General features: G+C 54.5%; 2 protein-coding genes across 7 annotated transcripts; one reads left to right on the plus strand and one right to left on the minus strand.

Annotated features, from left to right (window-relative positions):
- Nucleotides 1-4,428: 4,428 nt before the first annotated feature.
- On the plus strand, nucleotides 4,429-13,876 carry CCDC9B (coiled-coil domain containing 9B). 6 transcript variants are annotated; one of them, XM_078334383.1, is made up of 11 exons: nucleotides 4,429-4,560; nucleotides 5,362-5,472; nucleotides 5,691-5,868; nucleotides 6,469-6,624; nucleotides 6,709-6,834; nucleotides 7,478-7,647; nucleotides 7,937-7,992; nucleotides 8,563-8,616; nucleotides 8,714-8,804; nucleotides 9,591-9,636; nucleotides 9,720-13,876. In XM_078334383.1, exons 3-11 carry the CDS (start codon nucleotides 5,800-5,802, stop codon nucleotides 10,260-10,262), a joined length of 1,311 nt encoding a protein of 436 aa, XP_078190509.1. In that variant the 5' UTR covers nucleotides 4,429-4,560; nucleotides 5,362-5,472; nucleotides 5,691-5,799; the 3' UTR covers nucleotides 10,263-13,876. The 6 variants fall into 6 exon arrangements, with proteins under 6 accessions (XP_078190509.1, XP_002753595.2, XP_054095708.2 ...); XM_002753549.6 differs by having other exon boundaries at nucleotides 5,761-5,868; XM_078334384.1 differs by lacking the exon at nucleotides 4,429-4,560 and adding an exon at nucleotides 5,075-5,134.
- Nucleotides 13,877-18,543: 4,667 nt separating this feature from the next.
- On the minus strand, nucleotides 18,544-21,367 carry INAFM2 (InaF motif containing 2). The gene has a single exon (XM_009005628.4). It carries the CDS (start codon nucleotides 21,213-21,215, stop codon nucleotides 20,754-20,756), a length of 462 nt encoding a protein of 153 aa, XP_009003876.2. The 5' UTR covers nucleotides 21,216-21,367; the 3' UTR covers nucleotides 18,544-20,753.
- Nucleotides 21,368-22,419: the final 1,052 nt, after the last annotated feature.

The raw sequence follows: 22,419 nt of genomic DNA on the forward strand, positions 1-22,419 counted from the left end.
AGGGGCCAGCTTGCTTAAGTTTCATTGATCCAGCTGCAGGGGCAGCATTCTGGACACAGAATGAGGTCTGAGCAGTGCGGCCCTTGTGGGTGGAGCCTCTACTGGGTCTGTGCTCCCAGGGGCAGGGTGTCTCTGTGAGTGGCTCACAGGGTCTTTCCTCCCCTGCGGCCTTCTTCCCCCTTTCTCCTCAGTGAGAATCCCGGCTTGCAGCCATCTTATCCTTAGGGCTGGCCCTAGGTCTGTGCTCTGAGGATCATGATTACAGTCCAGATATGGTGCCTTCCGGACCTCGGGGGGTATTGCCTGAGCCAGCAGGTGGCCTGGGAGGGTGGGGGACCACAGGGAAGAGCCTGTGCCCGAGGTGCTGGGACACCTGACCCAACCCCAGGTGGAGAGAGGGAGGGCACAGAATAAAGGATCAGCAGAACAGCGTTGGTGGGCAGCCAGTGAAGGCGCCCTGGGCAGGAGGCAGGGCCCAGGCGTGTGGTCTCAATGGCATCAGAGACAGGGTGTGCCACCTGGACAGAGGGTAGCACCTCTTTGGGCTTCAGCTTCCTCATCAATAAAATAAGTCTTCTACAACCTGATGGCTTCTCTAGTCTGATGGAGTTGGGAGGTGGAAGCTACAGGGACTTGGGGGAGGCCCTGGGGAACAACAGAGAAGGGGAACTGCCTTGCTCACCCAGAACCAGGCTGTTGCAGCTCTGCTGCCCCTTAGTGGCGACACAGAGAAACAGACGCAGTCTCATGGGGACAGTAAGCTGATCCTCCTTCGTCTCCCCTGCTTCCTGTGGGCTTCACTCCAGGACACAGGCAGGCACTCTTAGGGCGTCTTTACTACCCACCAGCTCCCTCAGGGCTGCTTGCATTCTAGGTGGACAGAAAGGCAGTTCCAGCCTATTCACAGGATACCCAAGCTATGCACAGGATGGCAAGCACCATTCACGCACGTCTTGCTATGCACAGGATGGCAAGCACAATTCACTCACGTCTTAATTCTGTAAGTGCTGATGGAGGTTCTTTAGTATGCAGGGGCATCGTGCCAGGCACTGGGGATCCAGAGGCACTTGGCACATCATTCTTGCCCTCAGAGAGCCTCTGTCCAATGGAGAGCAGACAGGCCAACCACAGACTCTGGGAAAAGTGGGAGACTGTGGGAGCTGCTCAGAGGTGTGATGTCTTGTGTGAATAACACTGGGAAACACACGGCCAGCAGCTGCGGGTCCCCTCTATGACTGTTGGTTTGTCCTGCGCACCCCTCCAGCCTGACAGACCAGGAGGCCTTTGCCCTAGATTAGGGGAGTGTGTCCCTGCAAGCCCCTGCAAAAGAGCTGAGTGGCCATCCCATAGGTGATGAGCCTGTGACCATGCCTCTATTCCTGTGCTGCCCTTCCGCCTGCACCTTGGCTGGGAATGAAGGAGAGGGGTACACAGAACTTGCCTCGTCCCTGTAGCTTCCCCCATCTACGCGCCTCCTGCGCACACCTGGTCCAGGCCTGAGTTCTGAAGAGGGTGCAGAGCATTAGTTCTCCCTCCGCAGCCAGTGCTCAGTGGGCCTCCCAGCTCCAACAACACAGTGCAGGGCAGGCGGAGGGAAGCTTGAGGCTGCTTGAGGCTTCTGAAGCCTCCTGAGACTGGCCTGGAACTCAGTTGACTGTGTGGGGCAGGACACAGAGCGGGTGGGAGAAGGAGAGAGAATGTGTGTGCGTTTGTATGTGAGAGAGGCCTGGGAAGCGGAGCCTGGGTGCGTCATGGTTGCTGGGAGTTGACGAGTCTGACTCAGTGGGGACATCCGGCAGGAAAGGAAGGGAGAGCACAGTGGCATTTGCAAGCAGGATGGGAACTCTGGGGTGGTGGAGATGGGGTGTGAGGCCAGGGGTGCCGTGTGAAGGCCTGGACAGGAAGGGGCTAAGCCTGGTGGAGGTGGGGGTGGGGCGGGGAGGAAGTGGGAGGGAAAGGCAGTTCTGGAGGGGTGGAGGTTGGACCTCTGGCTGCCTGGGTGGGTCTGGGAGGAGAAAGAAGCCAGCAGGGGTTCCTGCTCTGAAGACAGAAGGGACAAGTTGTGGAATTCGGGAAACTGGCCTGGTTAATCAGGGGTGTGGGGAATGCAAGGGCTTCTGATTCTCACCTGAGGGCCTGGAGGTCAGGACCTTGTTGCTGTGGAAACAGACTCCATGAATTCCCACTCCAGAGAGACCACCCTCCTATCAGCACCCCCAAGGCTTGAGTCCCAGAGGCTCTAGGGTGGCCCTGCCAGGCAGCTTGTCCCCCTGGGCATGGATACCAGCCTCAGCTGTATGAGGAAGATATGCAGAGGAGCTCTCCTGAGAAGGGCTGATTACTTTGCCAGGTTCGGAGAGGCTGAAAAAGCCAGTCTTGGAGAGCAAGGCCAGAAAGGGCCTAGACTTAGGGCCCGAGGGAGGAAGGCTGTTGACCAGCTCTGAGCTGCCACGGAGGGGCCCTGGAGGAAGGCCTGGCTTGCCATGCCAAAGGGCGAGAGACCCAAACAACTGAGCCCCCTGGGAGTGGCTGTGCTTTAAAACATAACCATTTGCCTCCTAATGCCAGGGCTGTGTTCTGAGAAACATGTTAGGTGATTTTGTCATTGTGCGAACACCACAGAGTGCACTTCCACAAACCTAAACGGCACGGCCTGCCACACACCCAGGCTAGACGGTACAGCCCATTGCTCCTGGGCTACAAACCTGTACAGCAGGTTACTGTACTGCATACTGTAGGCAGCTCTATCACAGCACTAAGTGTTTACATATCTAAACACAGAAAAGGTATAATAAAGATATGGTGGAAAAGATTGCAAACGGCACACCTGTATAGGGCACTTGCCGTGAGTGGAGCCTGCAGGACTGGAAGTTGCTCTGGTGAATCACTGAGTGAGTGGTGAGTGAATCTGAGGCCTAGGACATTACCGTCTGCTACTCTAGACTTTATAAACACTGTACACTTAGGTTAGACTGAATTTATAAGAATGGTTTTTTGGTCAGGCACAGTGGCTCCTACCTGTTATCCTAGCACTTTGGGAGGCCAAGGCAGGAGGATCACTTGAGCCCAGGTGTTCAAGACCAGCCTGTGCAACATAGCAATGTAAAAAATTTTAAAAGTTAGCTGCACATGATGGCATGCGTGTGTAGTCCAAGCTACTCAGGAGGCTGAGGCAGGAGGATCCCTTGAGCCCAGGAGGCTGAGGCTGCAGCGAGCTGTGATCACGTCACTGCTCTCTGGCCTGGGTGACAGAGTGAGACCCTGTCTCAAAAAATGAAAAATTAAAAAAATATATCTCTTCAGTAATGTTAACCTTAGCTTATAGTAACTTTTATACTTTATACACCTTTAAATTTTTAAAAACTTTTTGACTCTCTTGGTAATAACACTTAGCTTAAAACACAAATACCTTGTACAGCTGTACAAAAATATTTTCTTTTTGTATCCTTATTCTATGTTTTTTCCTATTTTGAAACTTTTTAACTTTTCAAACTTTTTTGGTAAAAACTAACACACACGTTAGCCTAGGTCTACATAGGGTCAGAACCATCAACATCACTGTCTTCCACCTTACAGCTTGTCCCACTGGAAGGTTTTCAGGGGCAGTAACAGGGCTGCAGCTGTCACCTCCTGTGATAACAATGCCCTCTTCTGGAATTCCTCCTGAAGGACCTGCCTGAGGCTGTTTTACAGTACTTTTTTTTTTTGTAAGTAGAATAAACATCCTCTAAAATAATGATAAAAAGTATAGTAAATATACAAGCCAGTAACATAACGGTGAATTATCAGGTATTCTGTCCTGTGCATGCTTGTATTGCCATACTTCTGTATGACTGGCAGTGCAATAGGTCTGTTTACACCAGCATCCCCATAAGCACAGGAGTAGTGCCCTGTGCTGTGATGTTATGATGGCTACAATGTCACTAAGCCATAGGAATTTTTAGCTCCATTGTAATCTTATGGGACTGCCATCAACTATGTGGTCCGTTGTTGAGTGAAATGTTATCTGGTACATGACTGCACAGAGAAGACAATGTCCAACCTAAAAGAATGAATGGCTAGTGTTGTCATTTTAGACATGTGGTAGTACTTGGTGGTCTAGGGGAACTGAGCTTCTTGATCCCTGTGATTTACTTGAATCAAGGCTGATGAGGAGAAGGCGCAGGAGAGGGGAGGCGTGTTTGTGTGCCGCAAGCCTGTATCTACTGGTGGGAGACACAGAGGCCTATGCTGGCTGCCCATCTTTTCTGCAGGCCAGCCCAGGCTGGGTTCCTGCTGGGGCGGGGCAGGGAGAGGTGCTAGGCAGGACCAGCCAGCTGCCAGTGCCCTGGTCCTCGCCCTCTGAGAGTGGAAGGGTGGGGGTGGCGGCCCAGCGTTCCTGGCTGGGAGCCCAGAGGAGTCTTTTGTAATCACAACATGATCTCGTGTGCTGAGCAGCGAAGCCGGCAGGGAGAGGCCAGCAAAGGCCCGGCTCTGGTGGCTCCAGCTTCCCTCCCACTCTGGCTCCCCAGGGGCTGCTCTGGAATTCTCTCGGTGCTCGCTGTTGCCATGCACTCGGCTGTGAGTGGCACTCTGCCTTTGGCAGGGGGCTTCTTGGGACTGGGAGGGGACTGGGATACCAGGCAGTCACCCTTTGGGGGCGGCTGGGGACAGCTGGGGCTGGGAGGAAGAGGCCTGTGACTAGATGGGTTAAGGGCAGGCCACAACAGAGACCCTGCAGGCAGATAGGGAGGAACCTGGAATCTCGAAGCAGAGACATGGCTTGCCCAGGGTGACTCTGGGCTGGGGCCGCCAGGGGAGCTGGCTCTCTCCGTCCTGACTGCCAGCAGCTTTCGGCCTAAAGAGGCTGGGCCCATGGGAGCCGCTCTTTCCTCCAGGCTGCGCACAGGCCTGGGTTTGGGGTCCAGAGCTTGAGAGCCCAGGAGGGAGTCAGGGCCTCTCCTCTTTCTGTGGTTGTGAATCTGGGAGCCTAACAGCTCCCACCTCGACCTCTTGAATCCCCTGGCAGCTTCCCAGTAACGGCAGGTTCCTCTGCCAGAGCCATTTATAACTCCCATTCCAGGCTCTGCTCCGCAGTGAAGCTCCCGGGAGAGCTGGGGGAGGGGCAGCCCACTGCTGGGAGCTGTGACTGCGGGTATGAGGCCCTGACCTGAGCCCCCCAGGAGTCAGGGACAGGCAGACAGGCCTAGCTGGAATGGGGGCTTGGGGCTTTCTTTGGGCCATCTGCCTGAGCAATCCCCTTCCTTCCTGGGTGACCTTAGCTGTGGGTATGGGATCTGTTCTTTGGGTGGTAAAATGTGAAAGCTGGGGACTGGAGGTGGGGACCCGGAAGTCAGGAGCTTGGGATCCCTGCCTCTGCAGGGGCCTCCCAGAGCCGAGTCCCCCATGCGCAGGCAGGAGAAGGACGCAGAGCTGGATCGGAGGATAGTTGCCCTGCGCAAGAAGAACCAGGCCTTGCTCCGCAGGTACCAGGTGAGTGGGCTGCCACAGGGCCAGGAGGACCCGCTTGGCTGCCACTCCCTGATTGTCCAACACTTGGTGGTCTTTCCCTGAGAGCTCAGGAATGCATCTTGGGCCTGGGGCTAGGGGTAGGGTGGGCATGGTCCCTCTCAGAGGCTTGGTCAGGGTCCTAGGGATGTGTGATGTGGTGTCTCTGCCCCCTGGTGTCCCACTGGTGTCTCTCTGTGTAGGCCTGTCAGCGTCAGTGTCTCTGTGAACCTGGGGGGCCGTGGCGTGTGCTGACCCCGGGCCCTCCCACAGGAGATCCAGGAGGACCGTCGGCAGGCAGAGCAGGGGGGCATGGCTGTGACCACACCACCGCTCCTCCAGCCCGATGGCCTCACTGTCACCATCAGCCAGGTTCCTGGTGTAAGCCTCACCCTGGGAGACAGGGCGTGTGGTGAGGAGGTGGAGGGCTAGACCATGTCGGGGGAAGACAGCTGCCTCTGTTCCCCTCTCCCACTAACTGTTCCAGGGTGCACCCACCAGCTCCCAACCTCCTGCAACCTGGCCACTGCTGTCCCCACCAAAGAGCCACAGCTGAAATCCCCCGTCCCCAGTAGAAGCCTCCTCGTACCCTTTTCTAGCCCACAGCTCTGCACCTATGCGGCAAAGTACACTCCTAAACCTCAAGCCCCAGGGGTAAAAACCCTGCAGGAAGTGGGGGACAGAGAGTTGGGGCTGAATGCCAGAAGCAGTGTCTGAGGGACAGAGATGCATTGTCTCAGTGCTCTGGGTTTCCCAGCTCAGCGATGACGGGCCACTGTGGCATCTTGGTCCTCTGAGTGGCCCTGGGCCATGGATAACCTCATGCCATTGGCATGTGAACACCCTGTGGGAGTCAGCTCCTCTGTGGGCATTGCAGGGAGGGCTGGGGGTGGAACCCAGGCCTGGGGAACCACTGAGAGGACCCAGCACCTAGGTCCTACCCAGCACCGCACATGTGGCCTGAGGGTCTTTGTTCTGCAGGAAAAGCGGGTGGTTAGCAGGAACTGGACAAGGGGCACCTGCAGACCCAGAGTGGCCAATGAGATGCTTGAGGATGAGGACGCAGAGGACTATGGCGGTCCTTTCTGCTTAGGGGAGCGGGTAGAGCTGGCGGTGACCATGGAGAACAAAGCAGAGGTGAGCAGGGTGGGTGGGAGTGCAGGCACTGGCAGGCAGCCTCTTCCCTGGCTCTGCTGCACTGCTTATCTTCACCCTCCCCAGGCCAAACGGATTGTAAGTGAAAAGCCCACCAGAGCAAGGAACCAGGGCACAGAGGGGTCACCTGGAGGGTGCGTGGCCCGGAGTCCCCCCATGCAGGTGGCCATCAGCTCGGATTCTGCACAGAAGGTACACCTTCAGAGGGGATGGGGACATGGATCTGAAGGTCCTCACTTGGTGGAGGCAGAGAAGCTGAGTCAGATATGTCCCTCATCTTCAGGGACGTGGCCGAGGCAGCACCTGCAGGAGCTCCTGCTCCTCCTTCCTTTCTCTGACCAGTCTCTACTTTGATTGGGCCTTGAAGTGGGAGACAGTTTAAGCCAGAGATGTGATCCAGCCTCCTCCCCTATCTAGCCCCTCTGGTGGGAGAGGAGCAGGGGAGGGGGCAGGAGGGTGGAGGGGACTGGCCAAGTGCCAGGTGTGACCTCTAGGTGGCAGCACCCTCTAGTCCTTGCCCTTGCTCACAGCCTCCAGTGCCCCTCCCACTCCGGCCTGTCTGCACACCCCCTGCAACAACCCTGTGGGTTGGTGCTATGGAGATCCCCATTTTACAGATGAGGGAATGAAACACTGGTTAAATTACTTGCCTAAAACACACAACTAACAAGTAGATGGAAACCATTTCCACGAGAGAGCTGGAACAGACCTCTAGCTGGGGATGTGAAAACCTTCAGAGAAGAAACATCTGGAGTCTCCAGACCCCACTCTAAGCCTCTTCCTGCTTTTCTTCCCCCTCCACCCCGCCCCCCCGCTGACTGTCTTATTCCTGCAGGGTGCTCGGGAGCCCCGGAGCCAGCCTGTGGGGGAACCCCCGGAGGTGGGCTGGGACTATGCCCAGTGGAAGCAGGAGCGGGAGCAGATTGACCTAGCCCGCCTTGCCCGGCACAGAGATGCACAGGGTGACTGGCGCCGCCCGTGGGACCTGGACAAGGCCAAGCCCATGTGGGTGGCCGGGCTGGGCAGCTTGCTGGGCTTGTGTCCTTGTGGTGCTGGGATGGAGCTTAGAGGGCTGCAGGGACCCTCCTTGGGGTGAAGAGGACCTTGCCAGGGCTCTCTGGTCAGGCCCAGCGTTCAAGGCTCTGTGTGCGCACTGGGTCTCCCATCTTTCTTGGGCCTACCATCTCCCTGCTGCCTTCAATTCTGGGCCTGGGCTTGGAGGAAGGGGTGTCAGGGTGGGGCCCATGGTAGCTTCTGTGCACTAGCAACCTGACTCCCTTGTCTGTCTACACAGGCTACACGACTGCAGCCAGCTGAGGGAAGAAGGCCTGGCCAGGGCAGGCAGAAGGGGTGAGCCCACACCCACCTCGTTCCTCCCCTTCTAGGCTTTATTCATCTTTCACCCCCTTATCCTCTCTTTCCTCTGTCTCTTAGTTTCCTACTTATTTTCAGAGCTGAAAGGAAGCCTTGGAGAACGTCTTCCTTCCTTTCCCTTGCTATCAGAGGAGAGCACCAAGAGCTCCCATTCTCCCCTCTGAGCCCACAGCTCTTGTCCAGGTTCTGACCAGAAGGCCCCAGAAGCAGGCTCGGTGGAAGCCTGCCCTGGGGTCTCTTTGAGGTCCTGGTCCCTACTGGGTGAAAGTCCTGGTGGTCCTGCCTCGGGCCTTCTGTAGAAACAGCTCTGTGGATTTCTGGTCCCCTCGTTTTATATATAAAGAAGCTGTGGCCTGAGAGTTGGGGCCAGACACCCAGCCATGGAGTGGCAAAGCTGACACAGGACCAGACTCTCCTGACCCCCAGGCCAGGGTGCTTTTGGGGAGGCAAAACCCACGACTGGCCCTGAGGACTGACAGCTTCCTGAGGTTCCTCTTTTGGATCTTTTGTCACCCCACCTTTCTCCACTTCCTTTGTCCCCCACAGGTCCCAGGAGCCACCGGAAACTACAGCCCCCACCATTGCTCCCTGATGGAAAAGGTGAGTTGGGAGGAGGAGGGTCTGGGTCCCGTCAGCTAAAGAAGGAGTGGCTGCCATGGACCTCTTATCTCCTTGGATTGTGGACCATCTCTTGCAGGTCGGGGTGGGCAACCCAGCAGACCCTTGGTGGCACCAGCCGCAGGCAGCAAAGCCCGGGGCACAGAGAGGCTGACTGGCAGGGCCCGAAGGTAACAGGTGGCAGGGGACAAAATCAAGGCGGGCATCTGGGTGTCCCAATTTCCTGGACCAGCACAGGCCCAGGTGCCAGCTTTGTCCCTGGGGCCCCTACCTCCTGGCTGACTGCTGCCTGGCGACAGGTTAATGAGAGGCTGGGAGAGACCATCAGCAAAGGCGGTAGTGAGAGCCCAGTGCTCAGGGAGGCCAGTGGTAATTACAGCAGCTCCCTTCCCCTGGGAAGTGAGGTGTGCCTTTCCCAGGCAGTGCAGGCAGGGACATGCCTGGAGTCCCCACAGAACTCAAGGTGCTGCAGGCTTGGCCATAAACAGCAGCTGGGGGCCCAGGATGGGGCCAGAGTGGGTGGCATTCAGAGGAAATAGTTGGATTTAGGGGACAAGGTCAGGCTTGGGTGTGGGAAGGATCCTGGAGCCACATTCTGGCTCTGATCCCAGTCTGAGACCCTTGGGCTTTGGCTTCTCTCAGGGGTTTCTTTTGCAAGGAGGTGGAGGTTGAGAGGAAGTGGAGGCCCAGAGAGGGTGGAGGGAGGCCCCTTGTCTCTGGTTCTGACATGGCTACTGCTCTCTGCTGAGGGCTGTGGGGCTTTTGGGAGAGTCCAGATCACCCCTGGGATTTCTCTACTGCCCAATGTGAGACGTAAACCATGGGATCCCAGCTCAGCCTCAGCCTTCCTTACTGGCTCTCAACTCTACCCCACCCCTCTATTCAGACAGGGGACATGGGCCACCGGCTCTGTAGTGAAGTGGGGCGGGGTGTACTATTGCGCTTTGTTTCTACAGGTGGGATATGAAGGAGGAAGACAAGGAGGAGCTGGAGAGTCAGGAGGTAGGTACTTGAGTATAGGATGGGGCAGGCTGGGGACTTGAGCCCTGGATTCACCAGCCACTGGGGCTGTTCTCTTGTTTTAGGGAAGCCAAAGCACCAGAGAGACTCCCAGTGAGGAGGAGCAAGCACAGAAGCAGAGCGGGATGGAGCGGGGCCATCTGGGGAGCACCCCTGCAGCCAACCCAGCCCTGGCATCCCCAGGGGGGCCAAAGGGAGAGTCAGCAGCTTCCACAGCCAGCTCAGTCCCCTGCTCTCCACAGGAGCCTGACTTGACTCCTCTTGACCTTTCTGTAGGAGGGGCTAGCATCCCTGGGCCTAAGGAGGGCACGTTTTTGCTCAATCTGAGGCCTGGGGCCCAGGAGAGCCCTGTGTCTTGGCCAGATGGCTCTGAGCAGCAGCCTCTGGAGTGGAATAATCACCAGGCTGAGCTGGAAGTCCAGACTTGCCCTGAGCCACAGAGAGGAGCAGGGCCTCCAGAGCCCAGAGAAGACAGGTCTGGTAAGGCTGGGGCCCAGCAGGGCCTGGCGCAGAGAAGCTGGGCCCCGAGAGGACGCAGCCAAAGGCTGAGAGGCACAGCAGGTGTGAGGCGCAGGACAGGGCGTCCTGGCCCTGCAGGAAGATGCTGAACATAGTCCTGGGAGCTGGGGAGGCTGCGGGGAGAGGAAAAGGGAAGCACTCCATGAGGAGCCCTCCATGTGATGGCCATGTGGTTGCTGTGGCTTGTGCCAGTGTCACTGAGCAGTGTGGCAAACTTGCCAGCACGACAACCTTGTGAGGGCAAGGAGTGGCCTCCCTGTAGCTCGCACACTCATCCCGGTGCACATGTGTGTTTTCACTCACGGGCACAGCCCCTGGTGTATTCCTGTACTGGTGCCTGGCATCTGAGGCTAGGGCACCCTGACCTGGGCCTACTGCTGCCCAGGCCACAAGCCTTTTCCACCATAACTAGAGAACGAGGCTTAGTGGCACCCAGCACCTGGCTCTCCATCACTGCCCCCCCACTCAGGGCCTGGACTCCCTTTCCAGCTTCAGGCTTCCACTTCTGGCCTGGGCTGGAATCCCCCAGTCCCAGATTCCCAGGATACCCAACCAGGGGAATCCTGAGGCATGGAGGATGAGAGGCCTCAGTTCAACAAACATTTCTACACAGCTGGCAACGTCTGGCCTGGGCAAAGAAGAGCAGAGCTCATGTCTTCTCAGTGAAAAGGAGGATCTCTGGAAAGTCTTCCTCTCTGAAATGGGGTGGGATGGGGAGGGACAACCTCATCTCCCCACAGCAGGATGGGAGAGCTCACTCCCAGGCCCCCACACCCAGGTCAGACATCACGTGCACCCTGAACAGAGGCAAGGGCCTGGCCCCGCAGCCTAGGGTCATTTCCTGCTCTCTCCACTTCCTTTCCCCACCGCCCTGCACTAGCACCAGGGCCAGGCAAAGGCAAGAATGAGAGAGGGACTCTGCAGACAGAGAAACAACTTCCAGTTAAGTATGACATCAGGACTTATCTTTCCTACGAAGCCTCCATCCCCACCCTCCCCTGAGGCCCATGTCTGCTGTATTATCCGAACTCCGCACAAGCTGTGGCTTCCTCTCAGTTCAACAAACATTTCCTGAGCACCCACTACCAGTAATCCAGCCGGTAGGCGACGGAGACTGCCAGCAAGAGGGAGCGAAGAAACCCAGCCATCCGGCAGATCTGTGCTGCTCTGGGTGGGAGCTGGGGGCAGGGTGGCGGTAGGAACTCCAGGGGACCCTCCCACCTCTGCCTGGCAGAAGCAGGTGTCTTTGTTATGTGTGCCTTTTGCTCCCAAGCCCTGGTCTGGACCTCACCGCATGGTCCCCTCTGCCCCCTCCTCTCTGGTCCTGCCAGGGCCGCTTCTCTCTGCTGAGGGCTGTGGACCTCTAGGGAGTATCAGGGTCACCCTGAGATTTCTCCACTGTCCAATGTGAGACCTAAACTGTGGGGTCCCAGCTCAGCCTTCCTCACTGGCTCTCAACTCTACCCCAGCCCTCTATTCAGGAAGGTGAGGCGTGTCTCTTCAGCAGACCAGACTGTTTTGAGAAGTGCTTCTCATACTTTAACTGAAGAGTCGTCAGATTCCAGTGGCCTGGGGAGGGCCTTTTTAGGGTCTTGCTGTATCACCTAGGCTGGATACAATCCAGTGGTGCAATCATGGTTCACTGCAGCCTTGAACCCTTCAGGCTCAGGCAATCCTCTCACCTCAGCCTCCCAAGTAGCTGGGACTACAGGCATGCCACCGTGCCTAGCTAACTTTTGTATTTTTTGTAGAAGCAGGGTTTCACCATGATGCCCAGGCTGGTCTCCAACTCCTGGGCTCAAGTGATCCTCTTGCCGTGGCCTCCTACACTGTTGGGATTACAGGTGTGGAGCCACCATGCCTGACAGAGAATTCATATATATATATTTTCCCTCTGGATTTGTCTGGAGCAGAGAGAATTCATATTTCTAAGAGGCTTCAGGTGAAGTCCATGGTGGTTCCTGGACCATGCTTTTTAGTAGTAAGGATTTGGACTAGAATATATGGAGGGCTGGGGGTGAAGAGCCTCTAGACTCTAAGTGTTGGTGGCTATGTAAGCAGGGTGGAGTGCTACCCCTGTCAGGTGGCGGGGGCTTCCTGGCTTCAGACTTGGGGAAGATGCTTTGGAAGGCAGTGAGTGGGTGGTGTCAACTTCTGGTAGTGCAGTGGGAGAGCTGGTCAGGGAAGGGACGAAGTGAAGAGGGCAGAGGTGGTTGGTGTGGGGTTGATCAGAGGAATTTTGGAAAGCCTTGGAAACATTCCTAAGTGTGTGAGACACGCCTATGCCAGGGCGAAGACTCCAAGCTCAAGTTTTTCCTCTTGCCTTCTAGTCACAGGATCATGGCTTTGGAGTGTGACACTGGCCTAGGAATCCATGACTCCCAAAGGATGGGGCTGGGGTAGAGGAGGTTCAGGCAGAGCCCTTGGATTTTGGAGACACCAAGCAGATGTCTCCAAAAAGTATGGTGATCAAGAATCTGAATTATAAGATTCACAATCTGCTCCCTAACCCAGTGCTGCCAACTGTACAGCTGCGTCTTCACAAGAGGCATACGCTAGGCTCGTCTGACCCTGGTGAGGATGCAGGAAGTAGGCAGGGCCCTGGTTCAGCCCTCACAATGGGACTGAAGCAGGAGAGAAGGCTGTGGGGCAGTAGGGCTTGTCTCCGTGGGGTGACATCCAGAAGGATGTCAGGAGGAGGGATGTCACAGGAGTTACAGGGATTGGCAGGAACAGAGACTGGCACAGGACCTCGCAGGAAGATGGTAGTGTAGGCAGGTAACATAGAGTTCTTCTCATAAAAAGAGAGCTCTTCTGCAATATAAGGGAAGTGGTAGTTATGGTGGTAACCCCCGGCTATCCGTCCAGGTGGGTGCCACCCCTCCTGCTCTAGGAGGGAAGCAGGCATGCAGCGGGAGGAAGGCGCAGTGAGACACCCCTCCACAGACCATGGCATCATGGGAAGCTGGTTCTACCTCTTCCTGACTGCTTTGTTTAAAGACCTGGCTGGGAGCCTTCCTTTTGGGTACCCTTCTCTTCTCCAACCAACAGACCAGATTGCTCTTCAAAGGTCAAATGTCTTCATGAAACACAGCTGCCAGGAGCCCAGGCACAGGGCTGGGGGCCTGGAGAAAGGAGGGCATACAGGAGGAGGGAGGAGCCTGTAGGGAGATGGGCTTCACCTAAGGTCTTGAAACAAGAAGGGCAGAATAGGCAGAGGCCTCTCCGTCCCAAGCCCATTTTTGACAGATGGTGGGAAGGAAATGAAACAGACCAGCTTGCAAGAAAGACATGTGTTTTGATGACAGGCAGTGTGGCCGGGTGGTACAAGCGCAGGCCTTTGAATCCGACGGACTGAATCTGAACCCTAGGCCGCCATCTGTCAACCGGGTGACCTGGGTCAATTTTAGCCCCTAAAAGCCTCAGTATCCTTATCTGCAAAATGAGGCTTGTGATACCTACTTTGAAGGGTTGCTGATAAAATTAAAGATAAGAGTCTGCAAAATAGTCTGCAGCCACACCACCCTGAACACGCCAGATCTCATCTGATCTTGGAAGCTAAGCAGGGTTAGTACTTGGATGGGAGAGTATGCAAAATATACCTGCCCGCAGTTGGACTCTCTTAACAGTAGCCTCGTACACAGAAGGCACTCAGTAAATATTTGTCGAATAAATGAAGTAGCGATTTGGTGTGATCTCCCTACTTTGTTTTCTATCTTTTCTTTACCTTCTCTTCTAGCCCCATCTTTGCTGGGGGCAAGGGTCAGAGTACTTTCTGGGAAACAAGGAATGGTCTGTAAAGTTTATCTGGCCCTCCAGGCGAGCTTCCTTCAGTCTTCTGGGGTGGGGGGTGAGAGGTGGGGTGGGGGGGGGAGGGTCCAGTGGAGTCTCAGCCTGAGCAGAGTCCCGGCTTTACCAAGGAGAGTTCTTTGACCTCCCCTACTGGCTCCATCCCACTTAACCCTTCACCTGCCACAGCTCACAGGGATTCCTCCTCTCTTCTGTTTACCTCAGTAGCAATCTCACACACACCACAGTTTTTTTGCTTATTTTCCCCAAAAACAAACCCTCTTAAGGAGTTTGCTGCATGTGTCCCAGAATTGTTTTGTCACCCAAAGGAGCAGCATGACTGGAGTTTGCTAGGGTCAAGGGACAGGAACTGGGGATACTTGGAAGCAGGAGAGCCTAGCTATCTAACAAGGCACACGTTGGGAAGGTTGGACCACCAGTCAACTCCAGCCCCAACTCTGTCAGAGAAAAGAACCACAGGAAAAGATGGCACTCACCCCCCAAAATAACAAGGAACTGTCAAAAATCCAGATAGGGCTATATTTTCTTATCTTAGGGTCTAAATCAAGGGAGGGGCCAAGGGAATAGGAGAACTAAAGATACCATGTCACTTCTGCTCGAGTCACTTATCCATGTCCACATACCCCAAACACATCTCTTTCTGAGCAAGGGTTATCAGGGCTCATGAGGAAGGGCTGACAGGTTGACCACAACCCCACCGAAGGAGAACTCCAGGCTGGGAGAGGGAATGATAGCGGCAAGCAGAAAGCGTGGACTGCAGCTGCTTTCTCTCAAGTCTGCTGAGCCTTACGTCACAGCTGCTCATTAAGCACCCACTTGACGCTGGGGAAGTGAAACAGCCCAGACCTGGCACCAGAAAGAACAAATGTGGCACCCACTGCTCCTTTTAAGGACTGGCTCAAGAAGCAGCAGGCCTCAGGGCAGGAGGTGAGGCAAACACAGCAGTACCTTCGCAGGAGAGGGAGGGGACGGCTCAGGGCTGCCTCCTTCTTAACAAGCTCTCCAGGGCAAGTTCTGTGGCAACTGTCAAAAAATAATGGACAATGCAGCCTTTTTCCCTTTTCTTACAAACACTAGGGACACTGTTTCCTCTTCCCCCAGCAAAGCAGCTGGCTTCAACCAAGAGAAAGGGTCAAAAGGCACCTCGATAACCATCTGTCAAAACAGAAATACCCTACCCATAAGTTACAGCATCAGAGGAAAAGGCTGGGCCAGTGGTTCCGACTTCAGCGTGCATCAGCCTCACCTGGAAGGCTGGTTACTGGGAAGAGAATACTGGGCTTCGCTTCCTGCATTTCTTCTCTACTTGGTTTGGGATGTGGCCTAAGCTGTCATCATTCTAACACATTCCCGGGTGACGCTGGTGCCGTTGGTCTGGGCACACTGGTGTAAAGTTTACCACCTACCCCTTCACATTTCTTTCTGTGCATCATATTGCCTGAGAGACAGATATTCCCTTGAAAATATATAACTTCATTTCTACACGTTGTACTTTTATTCCCAAGATCTCAAAGCCCTTTCATATGTAAAACCTCCATTTGCTCTTGGGAATTCCATTTGGTTAGCAGAAAAGAGAGAGGTAAAGGGCCTTAACTAACACCATTGTTGAGTCCCCAGGCTTCCTATCTTCCAGTTCAGGGGTCCCTCCCAAGAACACACCGTCTCCCCGCCCAAGGCCTTGAGATGCTGTGAGCTGTCTATACCTCTGAGCCTGGTTGCTGTGACTCTACACCACCCACGCTACCAGCAGGGAGCTGAGGGAGCAGGTGGGCCTCAGGGACACAGAGGTGGGGAGACCTCAACTAATGACTCTGAACACTGAGGTAGCAGAGAAAGGTATATGTATTTCAAAGGAAATCCTTGGTAATCAACACAATTGCTTTTTTTTGGACAAGCTGGTTTTCGGACTTTTAAGGCTCACTTAGCACACTGCAGACACCAAATAAAGATCTAAACTACATTAAAGTTCTTGAATTAAAGGTAATGGTTCGTGGAAAATATCCCTAAGGATATGAGCTAAAATCGTATTGCTATTTAACTGATAAGCTATGGCAAAAACAGAATACTGAAGTTAAAAAACAGGGTAGTTTGACAAGGGAAGACTTGCAGGCATGACTGAATTCCTTGAAGGTAATTTTCTGGTCCTTTAATGGTAGCTTAACAAATGTTGATAGAATTGAATGGGGCACAGGATCCAGTGAGGAGCACTGACCAGGTGGCTCCCATCCAGGGTGTTTCTGCACTTGGGGGGGAAAGCCTGGGAGAGTCTAGGTGAGTGGTAAAGAGAGGTTTGTTTGTTTGCTCTTTCAATTAGCTACTGAAGGGGACAAAAAGCATAATACAGGCTTTCTGGCAGCAGAAAACCACAAGATGTGTCAACAAGTAAAACAGATGTAACCAAAAAACTGTCGACAGAGCAGGTATGTTTATAGCTTAACAGGCTGCAGGGCTGGGATCTGGGAGACAGTGAATGGGTCACATATTCTGCAGGTCTGTAAGCACCATATGGAATACCGCTGTGGACTTCTGGCACCTGGAAAGAATGGGAAGACCAAGCCTGAGTCCTTTTAACTGGGAAATAAAAAACCCTGAGGCCAGAGAGACCAGTGTGGTTACGATTTGCAGGGGTTTCTTTAGCAACCTACCTCGTTCAACCAGATTATGGGCTGTGGATACAAGTATACAAGTAGATTATGACAGAGACATCACAATGATACTAAGGCTAATTCCATCCAACGTGTTGATCAACTCAGTACCCACTGCCAGGCGCTGAGTGAGTGCTGGTCAAAACAGGCAAAGCCACTGCAGTTTCTCCTTCCCCAGAGGGAGATGGAAAACAAAAAGTATAGCTGCGGCCCTTTTGTTATTGAATTGCAATTCCAGAAATACCTCCATTCTCTGTAGACAGGAAAAGGAGGACAGTTATTACCCCCTTTAAATAGCTGTGGTAGCCCTAAAGCTTGCGACCTGACTTTTCAGCTCTCCTTAAACAAACATGTAGAAACAAGTAGATGCTCTGCATTCAGCATTTCAAGACAGGATATAAATACTCCACTAAAGAACACGCTATCTCAGAATTCCCCAGCGAAAACTGAAAAACAAGGTAGACAGAAAAGCTTCCAAAACATGGTCTTATACCATGTGAAAATCTAGAGCTATTAGGAAGAGAAGTATTTCTTATCTAAAAACCTCGGAGGAATACTTCATTGTACCTTAATGGGGAAAGTAAAGATACCCTCACAGACTCAGCCTAATGGGTTCCTTCCCTGACCCTCTACCCCAAAACTTTACTTTAGAAACAGGCTTATCTCTTTCTTCAAGTTCAGACTGTCAGGGAATAAATTAAAGTGCACCGTAACTTCTAATATAAGCAAACACCTAGAAATGGTCCTGGTAGTCCTGGAGCAAAGCCGTTGAAGGAAAGTGACCCCCTTTGCACACATCTCTCCTCCCTGGCTTAAAACCTCATGGACGATTTTGCAGCTGATTTCTATCTAACCCTTGGATATAAAGCTATTCAGACTGCTCCCCAGCCAAGCAGGCCCTGTCTCATCCGCCAGCAGGCTCCCACTGTATATATTGCTCGATGTGCCCAACATGTGAAACTGCCGTGGGCAGCTGCAGAAGCCACATGTCACTGTCTGCAAAAAGGAGGGGCCGACCAAAAGAGCCTCAGAAACTCTTTCACTCTCCTTCTGCTCTGCCTTACCAAGCCCTCTCTCAGAAAGCCATTGTGTAGGCTGAAGAGGGAAATAAAAGACGGGCGGGCTTTTTTCATGCCTCCCTGCAGACTATAAGGTAATGTAAAAGAACAGTAGCTACCCCTCAACAGCTCTGCTGAAGTACAGGCCTCAGGGGGCCCCACTGACACTGGCTTCTCATTCCGGATTTATACGGGGCAGCATTGTCTAATAATGAGCTGAGCTCAATTGCTTACCATGTATTTTGCAGCATAACTAATCCCTTATATTTGTGCTTTTCACCCACGTCTTTCTTGTTTGCTTGAAGGAGAGAAAAAAAAAAACCCTCACCTTTGAAGCAACCTACACCTCTCAGCCATTTGGTGCTCTTGCCTCATCCATGGTAGACAAAGCTTACGCTTGCCCTTCTGGTGTTAGTACTTGAGTTATCTAGAGGCCAGTGGTTTAAAGGTGAGGACAATGTTGCTATCAGGCAGCTTATCCTCACCTTGGTGCTTAGCCAGCTAAATGTTTAAATCTTAATATTCATGCTTACTGGTCCCTTCGCTTTGACAGTTAGGCATCTGCTTCTGTAAAGCAGAACTTTTTCTCAGCCTGCTTAAGGTTGGCAAAAGGTGGCTGAGCTAGAGATCACTGTTCTTGTCACTCTGGACTGCTTCCCTATTAAGATGGATTCTGCCACCCTTCACTAATCAATTCATTCAAGCCATCAGGCACTGAGAACAGCAGGGCAATTGCTTTTTCCTCCGCAGCCTATTCATCACCATCCATCCATCACACCTCAGACCACTTACTCCTCCAACCTCTACTCCTTCTCCATAAAGCACAGTAAGAGAAATGATCAACTTACACAGGCTTAGGCAGAGTTCTTAGAATGTATTTTTGTTCACCTGAAAAATAAAACTTTTAAAAAATATACAGGACTTTTTCAGTACAGGTATATCTTAAATGGCTGAATTATAAATAATGTCTCTGGTCATGTTCACAGCTAGGGCTGGAGCAAATGTCCCAATTCCAGTAAAGGCTTTGGAGAGTCAGAAGGCCAGCAGCTGGACCTATGAGTGGCCTTTCTAGACTCTGATCCATCCCAAAGTGAATTTAAACAGTCCAGAAAGCAGGGATCAGAAAGGGGACAGGGAAGTGGACTCCCAGATGTTCTACAAGTTCAAAGGATTCTTGGAATAAGAGATCAATTTACAAATTATTAAAATATAGGACTAAAAATTCACACAGTAAATATAAATTACAGGTTATTATTGAAGTTATAAAGTGGCATTTTGTTTCTCCCCCATCTCACACCAAAAATGTAAAGGCCTCATAGGCTTCCCAATGACTTAAGTCCTAGTCAGCTGCTAGGAAATCTGCTCTAGCCAAGAGACCCTGGGGGTGTTACCAGCCTGCTGGTAGGCTGTGACAGCTCAGTTGCTATTATGGTGCCCACAACAGGACATGGCTTAAAGCAAGGCTGTTGTCCTGTAAACTTGGATCAGAGCTAACTACAGTATAGGCCAGAAAACTGGAGAGACAAACTGTTTCAGGACTCAGGTGGGTAAGTTTTTTTTTTTTTTAAATAGTGCATTTCCCAAAAAGGAAACACTAAGGGGTCTGATATCTCATCACTACCCACACTCAATTGCCTAAGAGCAAGTGGCAGAAGAAAATGGAATCCAAATTGAGGAAGTGTACTTCTTGCTGCTCCAGAGCTACATGTATGTAATTTCTCTCTCTGTTTCTCGTCTCCTTTATACAATTACAGACTGCATTTAAGTAGGGCTTATCAGAAAAGGTAAAGACAACCAATTCAACCTTCCCATGGTTGGTCTATTAACTGGCTCTCAAAGCACAATCCTGGGTTTGCAGCCCACCTTCCAGCATTTCTGATTCTGTAGTATAACTCAAAACCAGAGGATGTGTGATCAAAGCCCTGGTGTCGCAACAGATTTCATCCCAAATCGCAAGGCTTTGCCACTACAGGCTCAGGAAAGCGGGAAGGCAAAAGTGATTGCCGAAACAAGACAACATTTTGAGGAGCAGAAAAAAAAGATAAGAACACTTGCCAGTCACTCTACTTACAAAAGCTTGCTCTTCCTAAAAGAATTCTGTGAGGGGAAGGCCAGGATGGAAGCATAGCAGCATTGCTCTTTCCCTTCCTTCCTCCCTGGCCCATATCCAGATACTGAGGGCTGCAACAAGAAGCTTCTTTGGTGGGGGCAGTAGGATGGAAAGAGGAGGGGATAAGTACATTCCCCTCCTTCCCTAAATTGCTTCTACTTCTCCTAAGGCTTTCCACAGCCATGTCAACAGTCTAAGAATGATTATACTCTTTTGTGTAAGAACGTCATAAACTTATCTTTCAGAAATAGAAGAGGAACAGGGGAAAGAGGGAGTGATTTTAAGAAGCCGTGTTTTTGCCCTTCCGGCCAGGTGTATTTTGAGGGCCAGCAAATAGCCCTTGCTAAGCCCCTTCAGTCAGTAGCTACCCAGGGTGTGGGAGGATATACATAGAATTCTATGTGATTATAGTTTCTAGTGCATATGTCAACAACTATATACACGGATCTAGAAATTTAATGCATCTCTGGCCACTGCAACTAGGTTGACGTACCTGAGCTCCACTACTTTTGGTGCCCTCCTCCTTTCGAGAGCTTCAGCTTACTTAAAAAGAGCCCCTATAGCTCCCTCCTTCCCCTGAGTCTTGGGGGAAAGCCCGAGTCACCCCTGCATGTAGGATACACCAGAGCTAGCGGCGCAGAAGGTTTTGGTGCTGGGATCTCCCCACCCCTCCCCCATCCCCCTAGGGCTCAGGGCCCTGGTGCAGCAGGGTCCTGAGCAGCAGCCCCCCAGCTCCCGAGCTCCCCAGCTCCCCAGCCCTCCGGCGAATCGTGGTCCCTTGGCTGAAGATGTGGCTGCTGGCCGCCCACTCCGGGACCAGCCGGCGATGGTGGGAGTGTGGGGGAGCGTTCACTCCCGTGGGGGTCACTCCCGCGGGCTCTCCACCCCATCCTGATTCGAAGTCCTTCCTCTGGGCTTGGGGAGGATGGTTCCCGGCCGCCCTTAGTGCAAAGGGCTTCAACGACTCCCGGGCACCGCCGCCGCTTCTTCCTCGTCCTCGTCCGGCCCCCGAGGCCGCTCGAGCGGCCCGACCAGGGGACTGTCCGCAGGGGGCTCCGGAGGCGCCGGTCGCGCCGCCTGCAGCGGGGGAGAGTCGCGCGGCGCCTCGCGGCGGGATGACCCGGTAGTGTTGGGCCCCGCCGCCGCCGCTCCCGAAGTCCCGGACGGGCCGGTGGCGTTGGAGCCGCCGGGGGGCGGGCCAGCGGCTCCCCCCGAGGTCCCGGCACCCACCGGCTGCCAGATGAGGCTGTAGTAGACGGCGAGCACGATGGCGGCCAGCGACACGGAGAGCACGTAGGCGAACACGGTGGCAAGCCGGACCCACTTCTTGTTGGTCTTGGCCGCCATCTTCGCCTTCTTGTCCCCGGTGTAGGTGGCCGGCTTGCCCCGCTCGGCCGGGGCCGCGTCGCGCTCCTTCATGGGGGGACCCCGGCCTTTGCCCCGGTGCTCCACGGCCCCGGCTGGAGGGGGCCTGGCGGCCTGCAAGGACTGGGCAGGGGGTGGCCCGGCGCCCTCGGTTCCCGGCGGCCCCGCTTTCCGCCGCCGCTCCTCACGCCGCCCGCCCGCAGCCCGCCGCCGCGTCGCTGCAGCCGCCGCCGGGGCCTGGACCAGTCACCGCCGCCAGCGCCGCCGCCGCCGCCGGCCCGTCAGCTGCTTCCCCGCCGCCGCCACAGCCACAGCCGCCACAGCCGCCCGGCTCCGCGTCCCCATCCGCCGCCACGCCGCCGCGCGCTCAGCCGCCGTCGCCGCCGCCGCCTGCCCGGCCGCCGGCCGCCCAGTCTCCAGTGGCCGCGCGGACCGCGCGCTCCGCTCCAGACCGGCTCCCCCGCCTCGCGCGCCGGCAACAAGGGGCGGGGAGAGCGCTGCTAGGGGCTGCCTCTTAAAAGGGCGACGCCGGGGTCCGGAAGTGCCGCGAGGGGAGGTGGCTGCTGCCGGGCGCCGGGAGCCCCGCCGGGACGCCCCGTTAAGGGAGAGTTAAGGGAGGCTGGCTCTTAAACGGGCGACGTCGCCGCGGTCTTGCAGTCTGGCGCGGCGTAGACTGGAGGCCCCGGGAGCTTCTTTAAAAGGGGGAACGGCGTAGTGCGGGGCGGAGTGCGGCGCTGGAAGGGGGCGGCTGGAGCCCGAGCTGTCAACCCTGGCGCCTCCCCGCTCCGCCCCGAGGCTCCAAAGTGACAGGTGGAATAGCAGCCCAGGCTTCGGACCCCAGGCCTCGGTTTACCCCATGGGAGGGGACGGTAAACTGGAGAGGGAGGATACCACACTCCAGCTCTCAGCTCGCACTACGCTCCGCGTATTTTCTGGGAGGGTCTCCCAGGCCCGTTCACAGCCAAAGAGCCTGGCTCCCGCCCGGGATAAACACCTGGAGCGCGCACTGGAGCCGCAACTGATTGTGTTCCTTCTTTCTACCGGGTCCAGGCTGGGCTTCGGAGCTCTGCTGGAGTCTTCCTAATTCCGTACCCCGACCCGCCTCACCCTCCAGTCCTGAGCCTCTTAGACAGAACCACGGTCTGAGCTGTTCTCCAGACTCGCCCGCCACCTTAGTCCCGAAGTTCGCAGCAGGTCGCAGGTCCCGCTTTTTGGGTCTTCCAACTCCTGGGTTTGGCGTGGATTTGGACCCAAGGGG

The sequence above is a fragment of the Callithrix jacchus genome, chromosome 8 (genome assembly GCF_049354715.1).
Source record: "Callithrix jacchus isolate 240 chromosome 8, calJac240_pri, whole genome shotgun sequence".
Classification (NCBI taxonomy): domain Eukaryota; kingdom Metazoa; phylum Chordata; class Mammalia; order Primates; family Cebidae; genus Callithrix; species Callithrix jacchus.